This window comes from Sebastes umbrosus, chromosome 6 (genome assembly GCF_015220745.1).
Source record: "Sebastes umbrosus isolate fSebUmb1 chromosome 6, fSebUmb1.pri, whole genome shotgun sequence".
Classification (NCBI taxonomy): domain Eukaryota; kingdom Metazoa; phylum Chordata; class Actinopteri; order Perciformes; family Sebastidae; genus Sebastes; species Sebastes umbrosus.
The window spans coordinates 6,937,175-6,959,015 of record NC_051274.1 but is presented as its reverse complement, the minus strand read 5'-3'; the positions used below and the strand labels follow the sequence as shown (position 1 = coordinate 6,959,015).

At 42.1% G+C, this 21,841-nt stretch overlaps 1 protein-coding gene across 9 annotated transcripts; it reads left to right on the top strand.

Moving 5' to 3' along the window:
• The first annotated feature begins 1,216 nt into the window (after nucleotides 1-1,216).
• Nucleotides 1,217-21,507, top strand: myt1a (myelin transcription factor 1a). Of its 9 annotated transcripts, none has more exons than XM_037773878.1 (23): nucleotides 1,217-1,523; nucleotides 2,480-2,548; nucleotides 2,708-2,762; nucleotides 4,413-4,452; nucleotides 4,556-4,621; nucleotides 5,063-5,270; nucleotides 6,762-7,728; nucleotides 8,414-8,533; nucleotides 9,369-9,459; nucleotides 9,980-10,093; nucleotides 10,906-11,126; nucleotides 11,721-11,923; nucleotides 12,030-12,245; nucleotides 12,378-12,526; nucleotides 13,718-13,780; nucleotides 15,645-15,713; nucleotides 15,982-16,044; nucleotides 16,135-16,218; nucleotides 17,029-17,250; nucleotides 17,667-17,758; nucleotides 18,640-18,743; nucleotides 19,593-19,736; nucleotides 20,325-21,507. In XM_037773878.1, the coding sequence occupies exons 3-23, from the start codon at nucleotides 2,708-2,710 to the stop codon at nucleotides 20,463-20,465; spliced, it is 3,432 nt and encodes a 1,143-aa protein (XP_037629806.1). In that variant the 5' UTR covers nucleotides 1,217-1,523; nucleotides 2,480-2,548; the 3' UTR covers nucleotides 20,466-21,507. The 9 variants fall into 9 exon arrangements, with proteins under 9 accessions (XP_037629806.1, XP_037629800.1, XP_037629805.1 ...); XM_037773872.1 differs by having other exon boundaries at nucleotides 16,975-17,250; XM_037773877.1 differs by having other exon boundaries at nucleotides 1,218-1,523; nucleotides 5,063-5,225; nucleotides 16,975-17,250; nucleotides 20,322-21,507.
• Nucleotides 21,508-21,841: the final 334 nt, after the last annotated feature.

The window sequence follows — 21,841 nt, the reverse complement described above, 5'->3', positions numbered from 1 at the left end:
CACAGGGAAATACACGCAGCCCGTATTCAGAAACTCTGCATTTGAAACAATCTGTCAGGATTCCTGTCCATTTGTGATGTCACAAATATACAATATTTAGAACCTTTACACAATTTTAAACGTAAACATTCTAAATATGTTCTGGTTTATTCCTGGTTGCAGTGTATGTGGATGTTATCAGCTGACAGGAAGTACACATGGACCCACGCTGTTGCCTAGCAACACAATTCCGTCACAATTCCCCAGAAATGCGCTAAAACGGAGCGTTTCAGACAGAGGGTAAATACAGGCATATTCAGGCCGACAGAATGAGGAAAATAAAAAAATGTTTTTTATCATTACAGTATGTAAACATGTTCTAGTAGAAACACAAAATACAAGTATGAACCTGAAAATGAGCATGATATGACCTTTAAGCTTTATTAAAATTGTCATATACATGCATATATAGGCTACATACAGTACATGCAATCTGACCTCTGCATTTAACCCATCCTAACCCCAAACTACCACTAGCAGCAGTAGTAGCCTACTAGCATATTGCTGTAGTGTGCAACTACTCAGCTGGTTTGGAGTGTTTTATTGACTTGAGGGCTGTGTTTTTGGTGCGATACTCCTCCTCCAATACCACCGTCCTCCTCTAGAAATATTGACACCGTGTCCAACAACAACAGCCCAGACCAGGCCGGGCCGAGCCGGGCTGGGCCGAGCCAGGCCACAGACCCAGACCACAACCACATCATCCTTTTTTATCCATCATTCTCTTGTAAGACATCATATTTTTTTTATCCATCACCCTATTAAACACCATCCTTTTATCCATTTATCTATCTACCTATTTATATTTAGTTTACTTTATTTTATCTTATTCTTTTTAATCTTGCCTTAATTTGATTTGCACCCTGACAGCCAGCCACTCCCATCAACCCCTCTCAAGCGCACGCACTGCACACAGTCACATCATATTGATCTTGCCCAGTTATGTTGGCTTTTTTAAAGTTTTTTTTATAAAGTATTTTTTATTTTTATTTTTTATTTATTTATGTTTTTATTTTTATTTTCTCTCTCTCTCTCTCTCTCTCTATATATATATATATATATATATAGCCCTGACCTATCAACCAGGCTCACGAATTTACGCCAGGTCGAGCCAGACCAGACCGAGCACAGGGCCCCTGCTCTGTATAGGAGCAGAGCTTAGTGGGTGATATGAGCTGCTGGCCGGCTGCAGCTCTCCTGGTCTCCTGCAGGAGGCGGTACAGCGGGGTTTCTGTCCATGGTGCTGAAGACTCGGCTGTCTCTGTCCGGGGTGCTGAACAGCAGAGAGAGAGAGAGGAGCTGCTGGGTTTCTTCTAGTCAGTCTGAGGCTCTGCTGCTGTCCTGCTGGTTCAGTCCTCCTCCACCGTGTTCTGGTTGGTGTGTCCCGGTCTGCAGTCACCGTAGAGCGGCTCCGTGAGCGTCTATCTGCCGTCCGGAGATGTGTTAGCGGAGGGGGGATGGTAGGGCAGCAGTCTGACTACAAGGTAAGGAAGGCTTTATGGCTCTGACAAAGAGCGACAAGCGCACTTATTTTGTCGGTATTTTTTCCGGGGCCTCGGCTTGCAGGGCCTTTATACGGTGGATCCACACCGAGACGGTGATGAAGCGATATGTTCGGCTGTAGATCCACTGAGGATGTCAGCGGAGGATTTGTGCACGGTCCGACCGCGATCAGGCTTTTAAAGAGATTATTATTATTATTATTATGGTCGGTCGTTATGTTCCAGCCTCTTATAATAACGGCCCGGTGTCGATGCAGTCCAATTTGTGTTAGAAGTGTAAAGCGGAGCGCCGTTGGCCTTTGTATGTTGTGTGTTTCTGTCAGTGTGCCAGTTTATAGGAGAAGAGAAGAGAAAGGCCTCGTCCTGGTTAGCAGCCCGGCCTACATCTCTATCTGTCATCCACACACTAGAAGCCTATATTAACCTGCTGCTCTATACTGGATTATTCACATGTAGTTTTTTTTATTGTGTGAAATATATTCTGCCTGCATGGCGAAATAATGTATAGTCAATAATTAGACATTTATTCCATCCTGAGTGAGTGTTATAGTGAAGCCTCCCAGCAGGCGCACAGTCACTGTGAACCCTGAGACCACTGCTGGGCTGTCAAACTGTCAGCTACCACATACCTTTGTGTTCGGTCTCCAGGAGCATATAGAGGAATCTCCACATTGAATAGATTAACGGGATATATTTCGAGGTTATGACTGTAATTTATTTATTTTTTTTTCGAATATCTTTGATAAAAGATGTATTATTGTTTAGAATAGCTTTATTTAATATTTATTTATTTATTTAATAAACAAACCATTATGTGAAAAATCTGTGGATTTGCCCTCAAAATGTGTTGATTTGTTTTTTTCTAATAACTAAAATAGTTCTTTTTCATCTCCAGCTCACATTAAAGGGGTTGTGTTGATGTGTGTTTCATCCAACAGAAAATGAGTTCAAAGGTCTGACACTGAGCCAGTGGTGGACCAGGGGAGAGCCAATCAACCAGCATCAAAGTATGTATCTATCTATCTATCTATCTATCTATCTATCTATCTATCTATCTATCTATCTATTTATCTATCTATCTATCTACAGTATCTATCTATCTATCTATCTATCTATCTATCTATCTATCTCATCACTTATGGATCTTGCCTCTCTCTGTTATTCAGATGAGTCAAGACACTGCAGAGACACGAACCCGAACCCGCTCAAAAGGCACCCGGGGTCAGTATGGACACACCCCCACAAACACACACACACACACACACGCACGCACGCACGCACGCACGCACGCACGCACACATACACACACACACACACACACACACACACGCACTCTCATCAGATTGGACGTAAAGTGACACTGATATGTGACATTTCATATTTGCATATTCATCCGTGGCTTGATTGTAAAACAGGCCAGGGAGCTGTGGGCCCTCACGTTGAACTCCACATGGTTTGCTTAAAATTTCCAAACCAACTAATGTTGGACTTCTACCCGGCCTCAGATTTGCTGTGTGGCAAATTAGTTTCTAATGATTTTAAGCATTTTAATTCTAACTATATTTTGGCCTCTCTACAAGTAGAGATCATGGCCTATAGGCCCTTATAATTTCAGTTGGTATTACAGTTTTTCTCAATCGCAGTGGCTCATTTTTTGAAACAGTCTTAACTTTCTCTAAACTGTAATTGTCACAACTGTTTGATGGGACATCACAACTCTATTGCGTGTCTGCAAAAGGTAGTAACTCACCCAAAACACTTCATTCATGCTTCAAAACCTAGTTACTGTGTCACTAAGTTGGCCAACGCCACCAAAATGAAAAGTTGTTTCGTCATCGTTTGTCAAAATGCTTAGTTGTTTTTTTTAACCACAGCAGTCGACCCTGGAAATGTTTCTTGCATACTGTATACAAATCTCTGTTTTGTTTTACTTTTTTATTGACACTGACTGACTGCTGTTGTGTATCTCACTGAGCTGTTTAGATTCCCATTTCAACAGCAGGTAAACGTTAACTGGGAAAAGTCAATACTGTAGCACACAGAAACAGGATATACACATGTGTGTTTATACAGTAAATGTATTTATGTAGCAATGTGTTACATGTATTATACATTAAAAAGAAAATTAACCTTTGATCTTTCATGTAAAGTCATTATACAGTGAATAGAAAATGTGCCACAAAATGACATCCATGCCAAAAAAACAAGTGAAAGAACCTGCCCTAGTTCAGTAAAAAAAGTAAAAACTAATTGTGTCTCCTCACAGTTCGTTACACCATGTCATAGATATTTATGGAATATACATAAGTTGCAAAGAGGACGACAAAAGGGTTAACTCATCGGTTTTGATCAGCAAGACGTGTGCAAGTTGTAGACAAACTTACTCTTTTGCAAACACGTGCAATTTGCTTAAATTAATGAGAAATTCAAATCAGTTATCAATTACAAACTAATTGTTCAGAGATTTGAGCTTATTGTTTTGAAAAACATAATTTTCATACTTGAATTGAGCCAATGCGAATGTGCTTTTCCTACTATAACAAGTCAAAATGTCTGCTGTGATGAAGGCCTGTTACCAAACCAAACAATTTTGCTTTTTGTTCAATGCATAGTCTTTTTGGGTTCCTGGTGGACTGTGGCCCCAGAGCAGCTGGGTAATCCAGCTATGACTACAAGTTTTATACACACCTCATGAAGACAGAAAGGGACATTTATATACTGTAATACTGTGCAAGTATGGATTTTACAGTGTGCAAATAAGCCGCGAGTAAAGCCTCCACAAAATAAAAAGCATCATTGCCTTTTTTTACACTTCGAGCTCTCATATGACTTTTATTTCTGCATTTTACTGACTCTGCTGTCGCTCTACAGTGTCGTCAGACGTGGGACAAGACATGAAACAGGAGTTGAGGTAAGTGATTTTATTCTTCAAAGAGAAGACTGTCAAGATGTACGAAGCGTGTACCTTGTGTGTACGAAGTGTGTATTAAATGTCTTGCTGTGTGTGTCAGCAGCAGCTGCCCCACCCCTGGATGCGATGGCAAAGGCCACGTCAGTGGAAGATACTCTCGACATAGAAGGTAGGATTCATTCACTGTGTTTGATCAAACTTTCTGCACAACAGCTATAGTTAGCCAGTGCTTTGTATAAGTTATCACATAACCTTAAAAATCACACAAAATCAGCACTCAGATAGAGAAAAAACAATTAGTACAACATGCAAATTAATGTATTAATGTATTAATTATGTTATCATTTTATGTAAAACCATATGTGATAGTTGAACATGTTTACACAAGTTATTATGATTTAGAAGATGTAATCTAAAATAGATGTTATATATTGTTGTTATTATATAACAATGCAACAAGTATACAGCCCTGCTAGAAGCTCCAATATTCATTATACATCTCACAATGTGAAAGTGTTGGCCAGAACAACAACACGGTGTTGATTTTGCTGTTTTATGTTAGAATGTTAGATGTTAGCATTCACTTACACACCCATCCCGCTCTCCTCAGCATACTGGGATGCCCAATAGTGAAGAAAAGGAAGCTGGAGGAGGCTGAGGCCGAGGCTGAGGAGAACCAGTCTGCTCCCAAGAGGAGGAGCCAGCCTGCCGTACAAGAAGAAGCAGCAGACGAAGGCTTCACCGCAGACGGCGACGCAGTAGAAGAGGAGGAGGTGCAGAAAGAGGAGGAAGAGGAGGAGGTGGAGGAGGAGGAGGAGGTGGCGGAAGAAGACCTCAAAGAGAAGAAGAAAGACAAAACAAAAAGCAGGCCCGAGTCAACAAAAAGTGAGTGAAACCATATCAGAAAACGTTACCATGAAACATTACAGCACAGTGCCAGAACAAGGGGGCCTCGCTTTCAGGTGTCTCTCATCAAACCAGGCCACCAAAGTGGGATTCCCCCTCAACACTTTCATTTGAATTAAACTATATAATAATTCACCAAAAAAGCAAAGATTATAGAAACATCAGAAAAAAAAAATACAGTGAATTTGTGTAGCAGAACAATGTTGTTGTTGTTGTTGTTGTTGTTGTTGTTGTTGTTGTTGTTGTTGTTGTTGTTGTTGTTGTTGTTCCTATCCCGTTAGCAGCTCATATCAGACCACAAACCCAAGTCTGGGTTAGGAGACGCATCCCTTTAACTAATTATTGTTAGACTGGCTTAAAGCTTCAATAGGCAACACGTTTTTGGCATCATTGGGCAGAAAATTCCATAATAACCTTTCAGCATATCGTAATTCAAGTGTTCTGAGAGATAACTAGACTTCTGCACCTCCTCATGGCTCTGTTTTCAGGCTTTAGATAATCTAGCCCGTGACGGGAGACTTTGACCAATCACAGGTCATTTTAGAGAGAGAGAGCGTTCCTATTGGCTGTGCTCCGGCTGGTGGGCGGCGCTTGATATTTCCTCAACAGATCTCAACATGGCTGCCGGGTCACAAACTTTCTCATTTTACAGCTAAACAGTACACTACAAGATGTTTCTGAAAACATTTTAGGAGAGAAATAGGTATTACAGTAACAGAATATTGATTCATATTTGATAAGCGCTGCCTAGTTTGACGTTTGATTGGAGTTTGCGAGTGATTGACAGCTGCTCAGAAACGGCAAGGCTCCATATCAGCTCTGATTGCTTGTTTTCCTCTGGTCTGTGAAATCTTGCAGATGCCGTTAGGAGCACCGGAGGACACAGAGGCACATGATTTTTTTCAGATTACCTGTCTCATGCACTACTGTCAGGATATAGTGACCGTTTTATAAAAATGACTTTTTTTTATTGTATTTGCTCCATTTCTACTCACTGCTGCTTTAAGTACACATAATGAATATGATATTTTGGATATACTGTATGTTGAGGGGAGAAAAGTATGGCATGTGAGAGTAGCAGCAGACTCGAATTGAACACACTCACTGGCTTTACTTCATTAATGCTAAACAAGTTAGATAAGGTAAACTGCAGTAGAAGGCCAGTCACAATGCTACTATGTAGAGATGACAATGACATTCATCTATACTTGTCATCCACAGCAGACTGCTCACTGGTGACAACAGAGGACACAGAAACAGCAGCTTGTCCTCCGGCTGAAGTTGGCGATCACGAAAGCTTCACCACAGAGACTGAGAACGAAACTGAGACGGAGAAATCTAGTGAGGAGGAGAAGCCAGTAGCAGTCACTGACGATCATCAGCAGGAGGCAACAGAGACAAAGGACGAGGAGGAGGAGGAGGAAGAGGAAGGTCAGCTGGTGACAAAGCACCAGTCAACAGAGCAAGCTGCAGAAGAAACGGGTGTCACTGAGCTTAAAGAGACGGAAGAAGAGGAGAAAGAGGAGGCAGAAGAAGAAGAAAAGGAAGAGGAAGAGCAACAAGAAAGGCAAGAGGATATTGTAGAAGAGAAAGCGATAGAAAGACATATGATAAACCAGGAAAACTCTGATCACCAGTACTCCAGTGGAGATTACAACCATCAGGCCAAAGAATCAACAGAGGAGCAGAGTCAGAGGGAGGAACAGGAGGAGGAGGAGGAAGAGGAGGAGGAGGAGGAGGAGGAAGAAGAGGAAGAGGAAGAAGAAGAGAGAGAGGAGAGGGAGGTCCACCAAGAGGTCGACACTCCTTACACTTTGAGTCCACGCGCTCAGGGATCTGAGGCTGAGATGTCACTCAGGGAAGAAAAGGTCAGCACTCCTATGACCGAGGAAGAAGAGGAGGAGGACGAAGACGAGCGAGAGGAAGAAGAGGATGAGAGGCAGGAGAAGGAAGAAAGCGAGTTGGTGGTGGAGGAGGAGGAGGAAGAGGAGGACCGAGACTCCAGCAAAGCCTCTCCGACCACAGTGGTTATAGAGCTCCGCTCAGAGGAGGATGATGACGAGGACGATGACGATGAGGAGGAGGAGGAAGAAGAGGAGGAAGAAGAGGAGGAGGAAGAGGAGGAGGAGGAGGAAGAAGGAGAGGAACAGGATCGTATCTCAGAGGGCTCAGGAATCACGGATGACTCAGAGAACTGGGATATGACTCGTGGGAACCTGGGTCTGCTGGAGCAGGCCATAGCCTTGAAGGCGGAGGAAGTGAAGGGGGGACACGAGGCCCGGAGCTCTCCGGACTACCAACCATACAGCGCCTCCAGCAAGAGCTCTGAGCCCACTGCCGTAGCACGCCGCACCGCTCACTACAGCAAAGGTACACTTCCTGTTACCACTACCAACCAGGTCAATGTGGTCCTGTTTATTATACAATATGAAATAGTGAATTTCTATGTTTGGTAAATGTCATATATTCTAGGTCTAAATATTATACTCATCACTCAAATTCATTTATTTTGCGTATATTAAATTTCTTTGGAATTACTGCCAAATTACCCCAATATTAACCTCAAAATGTATCAAAAATGACTTTGTTTGGCTGTCTTGACTTTGGACTTGACTCTGGACTTTTAATAATATCATCTTATATTTATTATAAACATAATTTAATAATTCTATTCTGCTATTTCCCAATAAGCAGTAATAAATAGCTGGTAATTTTTGTAATACATTTCCAGGAAAAGAATACAAAGTTAATTGATATGCTTTATTTCCACGTCTGAAAAAAATGCCTCATGTTTGCAAATCACTCAGTGGTAATGAAAATGTAATGAGAAGCCTAATAATGATGTATTAAATACATAAAACATCATACTACATTAGCTGATTTTTAACAATAGAAAGTGTTGCTATCAATGCCCATATGTGTGATTCTGAGCCTGGTAGTACTTGGTAAGAGGTCAGAACCAAAGTTTGTGGTACTGCCCACAACCCTGTACTACTTACTGATGTGCTTAAATTCATTATTGCTCTTCATTTGAATCACGCCATCCCCTATTCAGAGAAGAAGGAGGTGAAGTGTCCGACCCCGGGGTGTGACGGGACGGGTCATGTGACCGGGCTGTACCCTCACCATCGCAGTCTATCTGGATGTCCTCACAAAGACCGAATCCCTCCAGAGAGTGAGTACACGTTAACCTTTCATAACGCCACAGACCGCCGGTGCAAATGTGAGGCTCCTGATGCATATATTCTGTCACTTTCAGAGCTACAGCAGATGTCAGTCAGCTAAAACACAACCAAGAGTTGTCTATTTTAATGTAACATACATTTTTCATTTTTTGATATTCAACAGCCTGGGAGCTTTTAGAGTGAAGGCCTAGTTATATTTTCTTACTTTTGTGATTAACCTAACTACTATGGGGTCAGATCAGTCTCAATATTAATGAACGCACACTGATGGATTCACAAATGTATTTTGTGATTTATATATAAATGACTCTCTCCACAAAAATGTTTTTCACTGGACACATAAATGTAAAAGAAAATCCACATAAAAATCATAAGTTTCACAAATATATTTCTGATGCAGACACAAATACGTCTTGTTTTAAATAAATGTAATAGAAATCCACAAATATATGTATTTAAAAGTATTTGCAATTTTCAAAAATCGTACCCTCTTGGGGACACGCTCATGTGATTGGCTGAGAAGGAGGGAGACGTCTGATTGGCTACAGATAATTCCCTGTTGGAAAAAAATGCATTTGTGAATCCTTCTGTGTGCATTTATTAATATTGACACTGATCTGACCCCGTATACTACCAGCATTAGTGTTACTACTATCACTACTACTTACGTCTGTTATAGAAAAAAATACTACACTAATACTACTACTGTTTTTACCACTACTCTTTTTCAACTGCTGTGTATGTTATTACTACTGCTAGTGATGTGAAACTTCTACAGCAAGCTAAACAGACTGACCTGAGTGTGTGTCTGCTGTGTGTCTGTAGTCCTGGCCATGCATGAGAACGTCTTGAAGTGTCCGACTCCTGGCTGCACAGGCCAAGGCCATGTCAACAGTAACCGCAACACACACCGCAGGTTAATGAAACACCCAAGGGGACACACACACACACACACACAGTATAAAACACACACATGGGCCTGACTAGCGCAAAACATGTGGCCAGTGAACATATGCCAGATGTTTGGTTGAGGTTGTATTTTGAGTTTTGAGATTGTTAAGAGGATTTTTCTCATAGTTCGGATTTCAGAAATCTATGCATAATGTCATAGACATCAATATTAGTCTATATAGTCTATGGTTTGACAGAGTTTCAGTTTTAAATGATAGTTTAAACGTAGTTTCGGAGGCCTTTAGAGTCAAATTCTGGAATAATTGGAATGGAAATGATGAAAAATGAAGATTTGCACAAAATATTGAGTGAAACCCCAAGAAGAACAAATCTCTCCTCTTCTAATACTACTAACACATACTTACACTCACTGTCTTTAGAAGGCTTATCCATAATTCAAACTCATATCTGCATATGAAATGTTTACCTTTTGTGAGAGTTTTGTTCCATTAAATGCAAACATCTGGATATGCCTCCCCTGTCAGTCTGTCCGGCTGCCCCATCGCAGCAGCAACTAAGCTGAACAAGACGCAGGACAAGCAGGTTCATTTACAGCCTTCATCCAGCGAACCCTCGTCCAACTCTGACAGAGTGCTCAGGTGAGACATGCGAGCAAAATATATTTTTTTTCCAATTCAGTATTTTAATTCATATACATACAACTACAACCGATTAGACTGTTGTCAGGCTATTAGATAGGCGTTATCAGTCACTATAAGCCCCATAGATATGGTTCATTAGGGGCCTACTACACCCACTAGTGGGTTTTATCATCTTTTCACATGGTAGATCACTGAAAGGATGTATAAAAGAACACGACAGCGACCTCTAGCGACCGTAGTAATTATGATAGGAGCAGAAGCAGAAGTCAGCTGCTGTAGTATAGACAGTGTGAAACACCATAAGGGGTGAAGGATGGGGACGATGTTTGGGACACGAAACACAGGGTTTTCACCCAGGAGACTGGAGTTTGCATCCTGTGTGAATCCAACAATGTGTAGATGTCTTTGTGCTCATAGTTATTTTAACCCAAAACATGATGTTTTTGTTGTAATTTAGTTGCCTAAACCTCAAGAAGTTTTAGTTTTATTGCCTAAACCTAAAGAAGTTGTAGTTTTTTTGCCTGAACCACAAGAAATTGTAGTTAGTTGCCTAAACCTAAAGAAGCCTTTTTGTTTGTGTTCAAAACATGACATTTCATTTAGTTTCACAACATGCTAGAATGTTTTGCTTTTAAGGTTCACTTTCACTTTTACAATGCGGTAGGTGTAGTAGGTCGCTAATGACCTACATCTATGGTGCTTTCAGCGACTGATAAAGCCTATTGATTAACCTGATGACAGTCGAATCGGGTGCCAACTATGTCCATGTAACTATAGAGATAATGCATAACTAATGACTTTTCCTCCAGGCCCATGTGTTTTGTGAAACAGCTGGAGATCCCTCAGTATGGCGCCAGCTTTCGGCCCAACACAGTGACCACTACGCCTCGAGCTAACCTGGCCAAGGAGCTGGAGAAATACTCCAAGGTGTCTTTTGACTATGCAAGCTTTGATGTCCAGGTGTTTGGAAAGCGTATGCTCATTCCAAAGACTCCCGGCAGCACTGAAACACCACCCAAAGCCTTCAAATGTAAGACACTTCCCCTCCATGCTCCACTTCTATATTTGATTTTGACATGCCATGCGATTTCTGAGTCTGATGGCATATTTATGCTTGGCGAGGCGATGTCTCAGGCGTCTTTTTGCGCGGCCTATGTAGAAAAAGCCCTTCTCATATGGACAAGACAGGCGCTATATGACAAAGGTGGTGTTACAGTTAATGAAATCACTTTGTTTATAGGTTTTATCTGTGCAAAATATTTAGTTTGCATCACATTTTTTCACAGTAAGGGCAACGCATGCATCTAAAGGCGCCAAACAGCTTGTTCTATTAATTGGTATGCACAAATGACTGTAATTTGAGAGCATGAATTAGTCATTGCTGGGCTCACAAATTAGTTTTTGTTTCCCCCACCTGCCGGGCTCCATACATTACTGTGTGTTTACCTTCCCAATGAGCACACACAATAATGCATAAAAACAGACCTGATATTACTGTAACTACCAGCAGCAGCTCTGTATTCACATTTAGCTATACCGTTGCACACATGTAGTTTTCGGCTACACAGTAGTCTGCTCTCTTGTTCTTATTCCAACAAATTCATTCTGCTCCATTCCCACATAGCTAAATCATTCCCTAAGGCCTCCTCCCCCAGTCACAGCGTGTCAGGAGGCTTTTCTAAGAGCGCATCGTCCTCCAGTAGTTACGACTACAGCCAAGATGCAGAGGCGGCCCATATGGCAGCAACAGCCATCCTCAACCTGTCCACCCGCTGCTGGGAGAGGCCAGAGACCATCAGCACCAAACCCAGGGAACCCTGCAACAAGGTACACCAGGACTTATTTAGACTAGCTCAACAGTGCACGGCACTATCATTGTTCTTGTATATTTTGGTCGCTTTAGTTGCACTAACCGTGTATCTGAACCCTGCAGGAGTCGGACATTGAAGTGGATGAGAACGGCACCTTGGACCTTAGCATGAAGAAGACCAAGAGGGAAGGCGTGCAGCCTCCAGAGCCTTCATCTTCCTCGTCTTCATCCTCTCAACACATCGGAGCCACCATGTCTCAGGGCCACACTCAGCCAGAGTGGGAGGGGCCGCTGGACTTCACCAAACCTAGTGGAGTCAAAGAGGAAGACCACGAAGAGGTACACCACTTGTAGAGATCCCATCACTGTGAGAAAAGACAGACAGATAACAGGAGAGTGAAAGATAAGGCTGTGCCAGAGTAACCTATCGATGTTTTTCCTCCATGTCACCCGTGTTTTACCTTTCTTCAGGTGGAATACGCGGCTCCTTCATACACCTCATCTGATTGTGAGGAAGAGGACCAGGAGAACCTCGAGGAAAGGAAGTACCCCGGTGAGGTCACCACCAGCAGCTTCAAGGTCAAGTTTCAGCCCAAAGACAGCAAAAAAGAGGTTCTTATGTAAGTCACCAGTTTTTTTTTTACCATACATCCATTTAAAAACATTGTTCCACTTATCATTTATTAACTGATCCCCATAAAAGGCTTTTTTACTGAGATGAGATGTCTGGAACATTGATATAACAACATTAACACCACTTAAAGGGAGTCTGAAGGGACACGGACCAGTTAGAGTTCAGGTGGGACCAGATGATTGTGATAGGCCGGGGACAGACTGGGCATGTCAGGAGCGCGTGGCGATTGCATGATTAATAATTTGGTGTGATGGTTGATAGTGTGGTCTAGTTGTGCCTTTTGGGGGTTATAAGTCTAGGATGCCCACAATTTTTTAAATTTTGACCAAAAATTGGGATTTCTTTTTACTTCAATTTAGTTTCCGGAGTACAACTCGAAAAACTATTTCACTTAGAAACTTCAAATTTGGTATGATGTTCCCAAATCATGTACAATTAATGAAATATCATACACTATTACCCGGCACCGTGGACACAGAGTCCAGGTGTTTAAATACAAGCAAGTAAGGAAGTGGTTAAAACCTGGAGAGCATCAACAAGACAGACCATATTTGTCTTCTACTGACTTTATCCTGAGGAAGGTGAGCTAATAACAAGCTACATTGTGTTCAATAGACTAATTCCATTAGTTCCAAAAGGGCAAAACATTTGGCCCTACTTTAGTAAGGGTCAAGCAGTGAGCGGGGGTATGTGAGCCATGCTCACTTTTACCTTGTTGGTCAAAGTCTTTCGTCACGGGCTAGTATAGCAGTAACAGTAGTACTGTTTAGCTGTAAACTGAGAAAGTTTGTGACCCTGCAGCCATGTTGAGATCTGTTGAGGAAATACCAAGCACCGCCCGCCAGCCAGAGTACAGCCAATAGGAACGCTCTCTCTCTCTCTGAAATGACCTGTGATTGGTCAAAGTCTTCCTGTCACGGGCTAGATTTTTTAAAGCCTGAAAACAGAGCCATAAGGAGGTGCAGAAGTCTGGATATCTCTCAGAACACTTGAATTACAATATGCTGAAAAATGATGATGGAATTTTTGTCCATTGATGCCAAAACATTGTTGACTACTGAAGCTTTAAATTCTTGTGGAAAAAAAACAAGTCAAAATGTATACTTTCTGGCATGTCAGTATAAGCTACCTCTTGAAAGGCAATGGACTAATCTGTGTGTGTGTGTCTTGGCCATAGATGTCCCACCCCAGGCTGTGATGGCAGTGGACATATCACTGGCAACTACGCGTCACATCGAAGGTAAGACCCGCACTCTGACAAGGAAATGATAAGTGAAGTATATTTGTTTTACAAATCTATGGTGTGATTGCACTTTAACAACAGATTTGTTGATTCTGAGCAGAGTCATTTTATAAGGAAAAGGGGGAGTGATCGGTAAATTTGATTGCATTTTTCCCAGTTTGATGATTTGCTTGTTGAAACGCTGGGGAAAAGGTTGACAAAATTACGAGCTCTACTAAATCCTTGCATTCTGGAAAGACTCAACAAATCTGATCCTGTGGAAATGTAGATAAGCATGACACAGAGCTTGAAATAGGTCAGTACTCAACGGTACAGAGTCCAACTGAGTACCACTGCTTGTCATTCAGTACAGCCACTTTCTAACGAAATGTAGGTGCGGTAGTTAGATAGGTGTAGTTACTGTCAAAATACATCCCTTTTCTACTCAAACAAGCCACAATGCGGCCAAATGTGCAGCTGTGTTAAGTACAATATGTTGGAAGTTGGAAAGCTGGTGGATAAGAGCATAGATTTCTGCCTCTGTCCATACATTGTGGCCCGTACAGAGGCTGGCAGGTAGCAGAGATATGTTTTAATATCATTTATGCACTTGAATTACGACTTGTATTTCATATTACAAATGAATCAGTCAAATGAATAATTCTTGCACTTGCTCATGCCCCCAAATACTGCATGTACATGATTTGTAGGCTGCCTTACGCTTCGTCCACACTGGGAACGTCAGTAGCGCGTGACGGCTGCGTCGGCTGCGTCGGCTGCGTCTGCTGCGGCGGCTGCGGCGGCTGCGGCGGCTGCGGCGTGCGTCGGCTGCGTCGCGCGTCGGCTGCGTCGCGTGGCAGCTGCGTGGTTCACGTGCCGGGTGCGTTTCAGCTGCGTGCCGGGTGCGTTTCTGCTGCAGCTGCTGCTGTCAGCCCTTTCTTTCTACATAGAGTTTGCCTTTCATAATGGCCATTTCATTTAATCGTAAATGTCATATACATTTATTTTAGACAGAGAAAGGTTAAGAAACGTGTGGTAATTTGTAAATAATAGTAATAATCCACAATTAAAACCTCGTACTATATTCATTTTTGGAGCTCTGCAAGTCACTGCATGTTCTACAACACTGTCCGACACATATTTCAGAATAAAAGCCTCGTGTTAAGGGCTTTGATTTTGAAATGAAAGCAGGAAGTGTTGATTTAAAACACCGCGCGCGGCTCGCACGGGCAGTGTGGCTGCTCTAACCCGTTAACACGGATGCCGAGATAAAAAAACAACAGGTAACGCAGCCGCCACGCGCTCCTGCCGTTCCCAGTGCAGACGAAGCTTTTGGAAGTTGGAAGATCTTCACCACAGTTCCTTTAAAAAGAGCCACACTATTTTCAGATTATATTTGATATGACTGGTGTTCAGATGACATGGGTCCAAGTAAAATAATCTACTGAAATGATTGAGGATGTTTCACCTCCATTCAAATGTGACCTCTTCAGTTCTAATGAGAGGGGTACCGTAACACCTGGAGAAGGAGCATGACTCCATGGACCATCTGACCTTCATTAGAACTAAAGAGGCCTTTGAAATCAGCAGCAACACATCTTTCAGTGGATTGTTTCATTTACACCTCATATCATTTACACACACTACCACACATACACACACACACACACACTTTCATCATTCTTTATTTTTCCTACCTAACTACTCCACTACTTTAGAGATCAGATAATAAAGTAACTTCCTGTCCTCCCTGTGTGTGTGCTGCCCAGTCCTGTCCTGGCTCTGTAGTCCAGTTCAGGTTCTGGCTCTTTCCTTCACTCATACTCAGACATCCTGTTCTCAGTCTGGTTTTCTGACACTCTCTCTCTAACCTATCTTCCAGTCTGTCAGGCTGTCCTCTTGCTGATAAATCACTTCGGACCCTCATGGCTGCCCACACAGCTGAACTAAAGTATGTCTGCTTTCTCCTGTCTCTCACCTCCAACATGTTCACTGAGCACTCAGTCTGCAGCTACAGCTCTGTCCCTGCTCTCCTTTTAAACTAATAATAAAATAGTCAAAATCAATTATAATATAAGTCCAATATTGAAAAATCAAAACCAAAAAACTATGAGCCCTAATGATTTAGAGAGAAAAAAAAAAGTGGTTTCTGCCTGCAGTCTGCTGATGATGTCAGCCTGTGGAGTGAAAGAACGTCTGTCTGTCTGTGTGTGTCTCAGGTGTCCGACTCCAGGTTGTGATGGATCAGGCCACATAACAGGAAACTACGCTTCACATAGAAGGTAGGGGCTCTTCTCTCCCGCTCTGCCTGCTGTGCCGTCAGTTACTCTGTACAGACTGTGATTGGTCCTCTCTCTATTCCTCTCTGCCAGTCTCTCCGGATGCCCTCGAGCTAAGAAAGGCGGGGTCAAATCAACCCCCACCAAGGATGACAAGGAAGACTCTGAGCTCTTGAGGTGAGCAACAGTAGCTCATTGGCTCTAACCAACCAAGCATGCATGCATAATGTTAGACTGTCTCTGTACCACGGCTGGGAGGATAACGGTTATAAATAAGTACTTAACAGCAGTTGGATTGTGGATATTCATAATCATGAGGATGAATCCTAATGGTTTTGGTAGGGCTGTCAATTTGAATATTTAATTGCATGATTGTCCATGATTCATTGTGATAATTGCAAATTTACTTTTTTATTTTTTAACTGTTCAAAATGTACCTTAAAGGGAGATTTGTCATGTATTTAAGACTCTTATCAACATGGGAGTGGGCAAATATGCTGCTTTATGCAAATGTACTGTATGTATATATTTATCATTGGAAATCAACACAAAACAATGACAAATATTGTCCAGAAAGGTAGTGTCAGCCTCGGACTGGTTGGGATCTCCACCCGCACAATCCTTTTAATGATGTCCAGGATAGATCACCAGTATTGCTCCAGGCATCTTCATGTCCAGAACATATGTAAAAGAGTCCCTGTTTCAGACTTACATCTAGGGCAATATTCTATTTCATTTAAAATATTTAAATTAACTCTTTTATTTATGTAATAAATCATACAATTGATGACATCTGTCTTGTCTTAGAACATTCTGGGACATACAGTATACAGTAGAAGTGGTTGCCAAATATATTTGTGGTGAATTTTTCTTCAGCACTGCTTTTCTATTATAATTTTAAAACTAAAAATTGATGTGTCAACCTCGTGTTAGCGTCTCGACACCTTCGTCTCCACACTCCGTCAGTGAGAGTCTGCCTGTATCCAGGTGTCCGGTTCCTGGCTGTGACAGTCTGGGCCACATCAGTGGGAAGTACGCCACCCACCGCAGTGCCTACGGCTGTCCGCTGGCAGCGCGCCGGCAGAAGGAAGGTCTTCTCAACGGCACTCCCTTCTCATGGAAGGCCTTCAAGACCGAGGGCCCGACCTGCCCGACGCCGGGCTGCGACGGCTCCGGCCACGCTAACGGCAGCTTCCTGACACACCGCAGGTATGTCCTCGATATATCTGAGAGTTTCAGCACACAGGAGAGCAGTGTTACAGTCACAGCTTACAGTTTCATCTCAATGTACAATGATTTCAATCCATTGTAAGGCAGTTTCATGTAGGTTAACCTACCAGGACGCCCAGCTGGGTCCCTATGAATACAATAATAACAACTAATGATGGGGACTCAGGGGTCCACCCACTTCTCCTCCACATGTCCCCACATCTTTGTACATCAGGACAACTTGTTTTGTTGTGTCCACTACTGTGTCCACTGTTCTCTATCACTATAGATAAATAAAATGTGAACTATATACTGTATAGTTGACTAGTGTGAGGGGTTTTATCCCTCATGAGCCTACAGTAATACAGTGCATACAACATCTCAGCCTTGTTAGAATGATCCGCTGCTTCTCTCAGTCTGTCAGGTTGTCCCAGAGCGACGGCCAATAAGAAGAGAACCAAATTCCCCGGAGACGAGTATATCACCGCAAAGTTCAGAGCCAGCGACGGTAAGAGACACTCACTTTCCCCTCTGCCTAACAGTACATCCCACATGTCTCCCAAACTATTACTACTAAGACATCAAAACACAAAAAAAGTCCCTCAGGTTTGTCAGGGACAACAACGTTCAACACATAACATGCACAGACTTAGAGATAGATAATAGCACAGATGTAATGTTCTCTACAACATTGGTTTTCAAAGTGGGGTCCGGGGACCCCCCGGGGATCTTTGAGGGGGTTCGAGGGGGTCCCCATCCATAAAAAACACAATGACAGTATGTATGACTATTTAGGTCATGGGTTTCATACACCTTTCTGTAATAAAACATCTAAAAGCAAAAATTCTGTCAGATGGAGGACCCTGGGACAAAAAGTTAGTTCAAGGGTCCTTGACGTGAAAAGGTTTGGGAACCCCCGCTCTGCAGCTTAAAGCTAAAGTTGGTAACTTTGAGCAAATATGATACAAAAAAAGGTATTTTTATAAAACGGTTACTATTGGTGCCTTCAAATTGGGTCATGTTTACCATGTTTACCGTATTTACGAGTTAGGCCCATATGAACACCCCCCTCATGTCGTATTCACCCACCTCGGAAGTGGAAAGTTTCTGAAATTTCCGAGTGTTTTTTCATGTAGACAGAAAGTGGTGGAAGTTAAAGAGGTAATTTTTTCGGCGCATAATAAGTTAATATATTATAATTTTAGCCGTATATTGTTTTTCTTCATAATTTTATAATATGTCTGAGGAATATTTCATTTATTGGACTTGTTGCTGCTACATGCAGCGCCACAAATATAAAGTGATGCCTGTAATAGACATGCGTGACAGCCAGTGTACTGTAGGTAGGATTGGCAGTTGTCTTGATATTCTGTGTGTTGTTGCTCTCAGTTCTGGACAACGATGAGGACATCAAGCAGCTCAACAAGGAGATCAACGATCTGAGCGAGTCCAACTCAGAGATGGAGTCCGACATGATGAACCTGCACACTCAGGTGAGCTCAGCTGTTCAGCTCACTGCACCGCTTCCAGCAGGTGGAGGATGACACACCCGCTAATGTTTTAAAGTACATCCTGGAGACTGACTGTAGAGAAAAATGGATGCTGCACAGACTAGCTTCATTGATGCATTAGTAGAGCTGGATATGCCCAAGACATTTTCCCCATAAGCTGCTATTATATAGATATATACTGTATATATACACCAATCAGCCATAACATTATGACCACCTGCCTAATACTGAGCAGGTCCCCCTTCTGCCGCCAAAACAGCCCTGACCAGTCGAGGCATGGACTCCACTAGACCTCTGAAGGTCTGCTGTGGTATCTGGCACCAAGCCGTCAGTAGCAGATCCTATCAGTCCTGGCAGTTGCGAGGTGGGGCCTCCGTGGATCGGACTTGTTCGTCCAACACATCCCACAGATGCTCGATTGGATTGAGATCTGGAGAATTTGGATGCAGAGTAAACACCTCAAACTCGTCACCATCCACATGATGTAAAAGAAAACGTGATTCATCAGACCGGGCCACCTTCTTCCATTGCTCCGTGGTCCAGTTCTGATGATCACGTGCCCATTGTAGGCGCTTTTGGCGGTGGACACGGGTCAGCACGGGCACCCTGACTGGTCTGCGGCTACGCAGCCCCATACGCAACAAACAGCGATGCACTGTGTAACAAGATAACCAATGTTATTCACTTCACCTGTCAGTGGTCTTAATGATATGTCTGATCAGTGTATATATATATATATACATATATATATATATATATATTTCTGGTTCTATTGTCAAGCTGGCTGTGTTGCTGCTTCAGGATTGTGTTCTGTGTCCGTCTCTGCTTCAGATCAATTCAATGGAGAAGAACCTGAAGACTATGGAGGAGGAGAACAAACATATCGAAGAGAGGAATGAGGCCTTGTTCGTGGAGCTATCCGGTCTGAGTCAGGCCCTGATACGCAGCCTGGCCAACATCCGCCTGCCCGCCATGGTTAGTATATACCACAATCTTTTGGTTTGTTTAAAAAAAAGAGGACGAACCAGGAGGAAATAATTCCCCTTCCATTGGAAAGGATCATTAATTTTAGCCTGAATGGAATCGATCAGACATGCAGGTTAGGTTAATTGTTGACTCTAAATTGCCCCGTAGGTGTGAATGTGAGCATGAATGGTTGCTGTGGTAGTACCATCAAAATCATTTCACACATCAATGGTCTCTTCCTGATTATGCTTATTAAAATAATTAAGACATTTTGATGGCACTACACTATAAAAGTGAAGTTATTGAATATTTTTCCAATTAAAAATTCACCAAAATTGTTGTAGTACAACTATGAGACAGAACGAGTTACCTAACTCGAGGGAACGATTTACTAATTTAGGGCACGAATTAATAAAAATGTTCTCCAAGGTGTCTAAGGGGGGGCTCCGTACATTTTCATTCCTACTGAGGGGAAAATGTCCAACAGGACATTATGTAGCCAAAGCGACTAACATTGTTTTATTCTCTGTGTGAGTGATAAGTAGAAATTTACTTCTCAAACTTTCTGACTTCTGAACTTGTGTGTGTGTTCAGCAGGAGCCGCTGTCAGAGCAGAACTTTGACAACTATGTGGAAACCCTGACCCACATGTTTACCAATAAAGACTGCTACCAGAACCCCGAGAACCGGGCTCTGCTCGAGTCCATCAACCAGGCGGTGAAGGGCATCGAGGTGTGACGGACGGACGGGACAGACGGGACGGACGGGAGGAGGACAGGGGGGGCGGGGGGGCATCACAATGACGACACCAATCTTTCTTTCCAAACCCTTTAGATACTGTATGTAATTAATTCTTCTCATTTTGGAACTTTGTCCGTTTATTTCTATCTGTTCTTTGCATTAGTTTGCTGTTTGCATGTTGCTTTACGACAGTATCAGCGTGAACAGATTAGGGCGTGGATGTCAAAGTGTGGTGGCGCACTGGAGTTAAACTGTTACTGTAAGCAAGGGTCGTCTCGAGGTATACACAGACAGGCACAGAGAGAGCAGAACAAAGTCAGGAGTGCAGTATACAGCCTGAGCCGAGCAGATTCTCTTAGTTAGTGAACATATCCCATCTCCACTCAATAATGTTGATAGTATTCTATATGAGCATAGTGATGTTGCACCTCCAGGACTAGTTTGTAGATTCATTCTTACTATTGCTGTGTAACTATTTAAGTCCTTTGCAAATGTTGTTTTAATAACTTATTCATTCATGTCTGCTGTATTATTTTTTATGTTGGCCTATTTATTATTCATTATATATTTATTAACTTTTTTGTTTTTATTTATTTCAAAATGCTATCTGAGAAGATTTTAAATGGTGACCAAGAGAAGGGAATCATTTCCTCTGCATTGTTGAACAAAGAGGAAATATTTTAAGAGATCAACTATGAATTGTTTTATATATCTTATTATTTATTTAAAAATACTGGGATCTTTTTAAGTGCAAATATTTTGTAACTGAAAGTTTTTTAATCATTTTCTAAAGATTTTTTTTTTTTTTTGGTGCTTATGTTTATATGATTTTTCCTTTTTATTTTCACAAACTATTTTGAGTACATTGCAATACACTGGGAATATTGAGCTGCACATATTTGGTATTTATTTGGTGATGAAGAACAAAGTGATGGTGAATATTTATTTTGTATTGTCTGTGTGTTATGATGGCTGTGTATGGATTAGTCTTTAAGTTGCTCTTGAAATAAAGGTTAACCCACAGTAAATGTGGACTGGACTGATTGTGTTTTTGTATCGACTCAAACTTTTACATACTATTATTTTTTAGATGTAGGACTGTTAAGATACAACAACTTGTACTTTTTGTACTTGTAAAGCAGCCATTCTGGGGCCAGCTCCATCGTTGCTGCGGAAAAACCCTCCCTAAAGGTCAAAGCCGCCAAGTATTGTTTGTTCATATCTGGTTTGAATGTTAAGTTTGAATAAAAATGCTACGAGAAGAAGCAGAATTACCTGATCACTGATCAGTTAGAAACATACCACTATTACTAAAATCAAGGGCTGGTAGTGGTCATGAGTAACTACATCCTCTTTATCATTTAGCCACTGAA